The sequence below is a fragment of the Nothobranchius furzeri genome, chromosome 9, assembly GCF_043380555.1.
Source record: "Nothobranchius furzeri strain GRZ-AD chromosome 9, NfurGRZ-RIMD1, whole genome shotgun sequence".
NCBI lineage: Eukaryota > Metazoa > Chordata > Actinopteri > Cyprinodontiformes > Nothobranchiidae > Nothobranchius > Nothobranchius furzeri.
The window spans coordinates 5,831,772-5,839,330 of NC_091749.1; the positions used below are offsets into that span (position 1 = coordinate 5,831,772).

The following is a 7,559-nucleotide window of genomic DNA, read 5'->3' on the forward strand; positions in this document are numbered from 1 at the left end:
CATTTTTATTAAAGGGTTTATGGTGACCAACCAACATGACAGAGATTCTATTTTTATTCACAAAAGGCGAGACCAACATCCTGGTGACATACCCATGGTCTCTCAGCAGTAAAGAGCTTTGAAATGATTTAAAGATGAACACCCTGCTGGAAAAAATGCATAGATCAGCGCAGGTGTTACCAGCATATGTTGTGTTTTGGTGCTGGTTTAGCATCCCATCACCAACCCGTACGTAATAACACACACACACACACACACACACACACACACACATATATATATATATATATATATATATATAATGGGCTGCGCAGTGGCGCAGTGGTTAGAGCTGTTGCCTTGCAGCAAGAAGGTCCTGGGTTCGCTTCCCGGCCTGGGGTCTTTCTGCATGGAGTTAGCATGTTCTCCCTGTGCATGCGTGGGTTCTCTCCGGGTACTTCGGCTTCCTCCCACAGTCCAAAAACATGACTGTTAGGTTGATTGGACTGTCTAAATTGTCCTTGGGTGTGTGTGTGATTGTTTGTCCTGTGTGTCTCTGTGTTGCCCTGCGATGGACTGGCTCTCTGTCCAGGGTGTACCCCGCCTGATTGCCCGTTGACCGCTGGAGATAGCCCCCCCACCCCCCCCCCCCCCCCCCCCCCCCGGCATGGACAAAGTGGGCTCAGAAGATGGATGGATATATACACATATGTGTGTATATATATATATATATATATATATATATATATATATATATATATATACACACACACACATATGTGTGTGTGTACTACAAGTACATTTTTACCAGTAGAAATTAAATATTATTTGCATTACCTTACTACTTACTACTGAACATGTTAATGAAATAAATTCTACGAATGATATGTGAATATATGTATGTTATTTTGACTAGAATGAGGTTAATACACATCTAAATCGTGAATAAAACATAAGTCAAATTTTGTTTCATAAAATATTAGTATAAATATCAGCTGGGAAAGAGGGAACTAGAAAACACCAATTTAATATATATTATTGAGTCTTTTATATTTTTTGCATATTTTTGGCAGCAGACCAAAGTCTCATTTAACTTGAAATGTTGTAGAACGCTTGATTAATCGATGGAGGATTCGATAGAATACTCGAATAATCAAATATTCAATAGCTGCAGCCCTGAACAGGCATAAAAAGTGTCTCCAGTCCGGGTGATTTGTGTGAAGCCATCACTAATGTTGAAAAGTAATAACATGTAAGACACACTATACCACCAAGTTAATTTCGCGGGACATTCATGATTATTCCAGCCAAAAATCTCTCACGCATCTTAGCTTCTATACATCTTCCATAACTTTTCAGTGTGGCTTCCTAAACGCTGACTCGCTGAATCCCAGCAAACGTTCGGACGTTTAATGACCGTCGAAACAACGTCAAACCGACACGTTCCACCACCGTTAAAAAATAGTTCCAAAACGAAATTTGAACCAACGTCTTTCAGCACGTCTCATTTGGACAGCGACAGATTGAGCGGGACTCAAACTTGCAACCTTCCGATTACGGGGTGGGCACTTAACTCCTGTGCCACCGTCGCCCAAGGAAAGATTGAGAGGACTTATAGAAAGAGCGTTTAAGAGTCAGGCACTTTAGGCCCGTGGTTTATCTGGACCAACTGTACATGTTCAGGTTTGTGTTCATTAGCCTCACAGAATATAATAATAATAATAATTATAATAATAATATACTATAAAACAGTCTGTGGACAAGAATCAGCAGACTCAGTTTTGGCGCTGGTGTGAGACACAACACTTATCCCCACAGCGCCCAGTAACCTGTAAACCAGTAGCTGTTCTCTGGTGCAGCAACACGTAAACGAGCACAAGCTGCACATGAAGCACTTTAACAGATCACTGGGGTAAGAAAGAGGAAGGGAGGAACAGGAAGAGAGAGAGGAAGATGGTGAGTGAAGAGGAAGAGAAAGTTCGTTCTAATCAGAAATTCAGTCACTAATATTCTGAATGTAGAGGTCACCTCAACAGGTCAAGCTTCTACATGGAGTTTCAAGGGGAGGATTTTGATCACCACAATTATCTGTATATTTCTATGAGCCTATAACACACACACACACACACACGTGCGCGCATGTGTGAAAAAAATCTCATCGGGTGGTCTCCTCCTTCCAAGCTTGGTCCTCCGCCAGAGGCCTGGGAGCTTGAGGGTTCTGGACTGAGATGTCTTTCCTGGGATCTGCTTTAGCCACTCCTCCAGTTGGGGGTTACTGCCCCCCGATGACCACGGGCACCACCGATGTCCTCACTCTCCAGGCTTTCTCAAGTATTTCTTTGAGGCCCTGGTACTTCTCTAGTTTCTCACGTTCCTTTTCCCTGATGAATGTGCTGGAGACCGGCCCCGCAGGCCTGGAATTGAATACCCCTCTTCTAAAGCTTCCTGGATGGTGGCCCTCGAGGACCAAAGCTGGACACCACTGGTGTTGATTATGGTAGTCTATGGCTGAACTGAGCCTGTTTTAATACAATAAATAACATAAACGTTGTTTTGTTAATTTGCCGAACCATTTTTTTCTTCATGCTGATATTTTATAATTGAACAAGCAACATATCGTTCTGTGGGGAATCAATAAAACAAATAAATGGGTCATTGAACTGTCTGTTCTAAATAGGATAAACTTAAATAAAATCCATAGGAAAAAATGACATTTTTAGGATAATTAATTAGCTATTAACATGTATAATCAACATAAAACGTTAATATAAAGCTCGCCTCCAGTGACCCTGGTACAGAATAAAAGAGAGGTAGAATAATAATGATGTCATACTAGGTCAGACGGATTAACACAGATGTTGGGTACCAGGACATGGTGGCTACTGGAACAGGACACCGTTGATGGAGGGAACGTTACGGGCTCCACCAATCACAATCGCTCTTGCTCTGTTTGCAGCAGCAGACCACAAAGGGTTGGTTATGGAAGATGTTGTTTTCTGATTTTCATCGGCGACTGGTCCTCATCATGACTCTGTGTCATCTGGTTCAAGCTACACGTGAGAATGGGGGCGGCACTTTTGGCCTGTTGGCCGAGATTTGGCCTGAGCAGAACCAGCAGGTTGAGCGGGTTGTCCAGTAATCGGAAGGTTGCAGGTTCGATCCCGGCTCCGGACAGAGAATTCTGCTGTTGTGTCCTTGGGCAAGATACTTAACCCACGTTGCCTGCTGGTGGTGGTCGGAGGGACCGGTGGCGCCTGTGCTCGGCAGCCTCGCCTCTGTCAGTGCGCCCCAGGGCAGCTGTGGCTACATCGTAGCTCATCACCATCAGTGTGTGAATGTGTGTGTGAATGGATGAATGATGCACTGTAGTGTAAAGCGCTTTGGAGTCCTGAGATGTGCTATACAAGTGCGGGTCAGTTATCCTTCATCATTTACCTGTTGAACCAGGTAGCAGGTCAGCCAGACGTCTGAAGCTGACGTGACGCTAACCGAGGTGATGATTAGAACTTTGTAAACAAGACACGTTTGAAGGAAGATTGAAAGGTTTTCAGCCGTGTGTTCTGTTGGATTGTAGACGCGAGACCTGTTGTGGAGTAACTGTTTTCTGATGTTTGTGGGCAAGGACGTAATTTTCACTTTAGAAGTGTGTGGGGGGGGGGGGGGTATCTTTACAATATGTTCTAATGGGAAACCGGCTTCAACATAAACGGTTGCTTTCCGCTAGGTCCTAGAGCTCAACCAGTGTCAATTTAATATAGCGTAATATTGCTTTTGGATGGTAAAAAGTGCAGGGGTCAAAACTTGACTTTGGAAAAAGTGGGGGGGACATGTCCCCCCTGTCCCCCCCCCCCAAAATTACGTCCATGTTTGTGGGTATAAAAAGAGGCTCTGTTCTGAACAGTGAGTTGGACATAGTTTAGCATGTCTGAGTGGTCTGACAAACGTTTATTCCATCTACAGTTATGGATTTATCGTGATGCAAAAGCACGGACCGGACCCAGACAAATGTAGTTTACTTGAAACACCAATGAGCTCATTGTCAGAAACATGGCAGGAGCGCAGCAATACTACGGTCTGAATGCATTTTACTATCAATAATATGCATACCAGGTCCAGTCTGATGAGGGGACCCCAAAGGGCCTGGGGGGGGGGGGGGGGGGGGGGTCATCATTACCACCATACTCTTTCAGTCTCGTGTGATTTAACCCTGACATGTAGTTGATTAAAGCAAGGAAAAAGGCCTTGAGTTGGCTTTTGGTTTGTTTTATTAATTTAGGGCAATAAGGCTTAAAGTAAGGACATGTGACATTGAATTATTAATGTATTATATAAACACATTTGTTAATTTTAGGATAATTAAACTGTCAGTTAATAATGTTTGAATAGTCATTCAAATGTTCCCAGTTTTTAGAATATTTGTGTGTTCAGTTCTTGTTCACTTATGAGGGACTACCACCACACAGTTGACCTGCCAGTTACAGGGCACAGATTACCAACACTTGCCCCAGATTAGGATTATCATTACCCAAGCGGTGTGTCTCAGTAAAGCAGCCAAAGGAAGTCATGATAGATAAATGCTGGTCAAAACCAAAAGTCAGAATGAATGAAGAGTTCTGGTCCCTCAAACAAAAGTACATGTTTTTGAGGCTATGAGTGGATTAGCCGTGTATGAATCTGATCTGGAGTCAGAAACTATTCTTGGGACAGTTTGAAACATTTGGTGCCACATTTCTGACAGCAGGTTTAGAACCACAGCGATAAAAACACAATAAATAACTTGTGTTTGTCCGTTTGTTTAATCTGGTAATTGCCTTCCTCTTCTTCTGTGGTAAACAGATTAAAAGCACATTGTTTCCCGTTGAGGTACGCAGATGACTCAGTGATTGTCATCCACTCATGAAGGTTCCTGCCTCCATCAGGCTCGAGGAATTCACTCTTCAGATTACAGCGTTTGTGATTTAGCCCAATAAATAGTGATACTCCAGAGAGAGCTGGGAAACATAAACACGAGAGCTATTAGCTATGCTATTAGGGCACAAATGAATAATAGAAGAACCAAAGATGGAGATGCAGTGAGAATCCTTTAAACTCAAATGAGATGAACAAAACAAGATGCAGAAAAAAGGAGTTAAGAGAACCACAGTCTGCATTGTACACTCACACACCAGCTGTACGTGTTAGTCAGGGGTTCAGGCAAAGTCTGATCTGGTTTCTGTGAACCTGACGTCACATTTCAGCTGCCAACAAAAACACACAGTGGTAGAGACTTGTGACCCCAGATATCACCAGTTTATCCATAAACACGGATCTACAAACAAACAAAAGCACAGAGAAGCGGTGAAGATTTCACACGTTTGTGACTTGTGCATCAATAATGGTAAAATACACAGGGGAGGAATTATCTTTAACCCCTTTCTTAATGGGGTCAGTGCTGATTTCTGCGTGTTTCCATTCACTGATGCTGGTTACTTGAGCTATTTCTAACTCAGGCGTCTGCAAACGTTTTTACCTTAAAGGATTTTTAAATGATTCCATTAAATAAATGAAAAAAATATTTGACCTGAATAATAAGAAGGATGTAATATTATAGAGCAAAAAGCCAACGATCCCTTACGTTGGCCCTGCGTCTCAAACCTGCAGAGAATGTTGCTACTGTGACCATTAAACCCAGTAACTGTTTCATTCTGGGACTGCTTCATTTCATTCCAGGTAAAAGTAACAAGGAGCCACTTCAGGGGTTCTGCAGGACCACATCCGGCCCTAGGGCCACCTCATACACAGTGGTGTTTAGCCACTCAGTCACACTGCACAATGAGAGATGAGACTGGTGGAGAGGCACTGTAGATGCAGGCAGACAGGAAGGACAGCAGCAGGGTGTCTGGCTTCTCGCCTTCAGTGTTCTCCTGCCTGATGGATAATCAGTGATGCTGCATTCTCGTGAAGACGCACCGAGAAGTAGTGTAGCAGTCACGTCTGCTGCTTCAAACCCACAAAAATATACCCGGAGGATGACCTGGACTCAGACCAGTTACAGTTGACTTATTAAAACACATTTGACAGGGCCTTGGTTGTTGTTGATGATGATGATGATGATGATGATGATGATGAATCTCTGGTTAGTAATAATCCCTGGAGCTATTTGCATCTCTGCAAATTAAGAGCGTAATCTCAATGACGACACCTGAATTACTGTGTGTGCGTGTGTGTGTGTGCGCGCGCGTGTGCTTGTGTGTGTGTGTCTGTGTGTGCGCGCGCGCGTGTGCTTGTGTGTGTGTGTGTCTGTCTGTGTGTGTGTGTGTGTGTGTGTGTGTGTGTGTGTGTGTGTGGTTATTAATGTGTGGATCACGTCCGATGCGCTGACGTCTCCATGCGCAGCCCCTGATCCGGTGGTGAGGGATGCTGCGGGCTTTCACCTACACCCCGCAGCATCCCTTGGTGGAGACTGGTGATATTTAATGTAACGGTGACAATCAGCGTTTGTCCTGATTTAAATCTAACAACACCGGCTCCATCCGGATCCAGAGAGCGGCTGCGGATCCCAGATCCAGTGACATGATCTTAAAATAAAAGAGCACATGTTTACCTTCATGTCGTTGACAATCGCCTGGAATAGACCCCCGAGGGCCCCGCATTCCTTCTCCACGGTCTCCATGTTTGCCAAATCCACCATTCGCCAGACTCTGCAGAGCGCACAGCAACTGCGCGCGACCAACACCCAGCAGGAAAACAGGGACAGAGCCACAAAAATTCAAAAGATGTAATCCCACAGAAGCACGAGCCGAGACTCCGGTTTCTCCTTCAGACCAGAGACCGATTGCACCGGAGGGGTAAGGAGGAACAGGAGGGGGAGGAGGGGTGATGCCGGAACGATCGGTGTCCTCTCAGGGACGGGAAGGTGGGTTTTTAAGACAGGAGAGATGGCCTCCCTCCCTCTGCGTCTCAGTCTGGCTGTGGCGTAGTCAGGCGGTAGGATGGCACCGTTCGGATACCGGGGTGACCACGCTCATCTTGGCGCAGCCGGCAGCGCTATTCGGACGCATGTGAAGGCAGCGGAGAGAGGACCGGAGCTATGTGTCAGAGAGAGAGAGAGAGAGAGAGAGAGAGAGAGAGAGAGAGAGAGAGAGAGAGAGAGAGAGAGAGAGAGAGAGAGAGAGAGAGAGAGAGAGAGAGAGAGAGAGAGAGAGAGAGAGAGAGAGAGAGAGAGAGAGAGAGAGAGAGAGAGAGAGAGAGAGAGAGAGAGAGAGAGAGAGAGAGAGAGAGAGAGAGAGAGAGAGAGTGTTTCAGAATTTGTGTGTTCACGCATGCATGTTCAGTTCTCGTATGTAACAGGCTGGCCGTGATTGGTGCAGAGGGAGTGGGTTCAGCGGAGCGGAGAGAGCAGCTGTAACACGACCCAAGATGGGGGGGGGGGGGGGGGGGTTGTCGAAAGGTCTGTCACACACACACACACACACACACACACACACACACACACACACACCTGATCACTCGGTCAGCTGGGGTTAGATGTCAGATAGATTTAGACACCAGTGTGTGTGTGTGTGTGTGTGTGTGTGTGTGTGTGTGTGTGTGTGTGTGTG

The 7,559-nt window shown here is 45.3% G+C and overlaps 1 protein-coding gene across 3 annotated transcripts in view; it reads right to left on the bottom strand.

Annotated features, from left to right (window-relative positions):
- mtss1lb (MTSS I-BAR domain containing 2b) overlaps window positions 1-6,876 on the bottom strand; it is a 102,951-nt gene extending 96,075 nt beyond the window's left edge. For all 3 annotated transcript variants that reach the window (XM_070554612.1, XM_070554613.1, XM_070554611.1), the window contains exon 1: window positions 6,563-6,876. In XM_070554612.1, the coding sequence (XP_070410713.1) occupies window positions 6,563-6,649 (87 nt within the window). In that variant the 5' untranslated portion in view covers window positions 6,650-6,876. The remainder of the gene's footprint in view (window positions 1-6,562) is intronic.
- Between the last annotated feature and the right edge of the window lie 683 nt (window positions 6,877-7,559).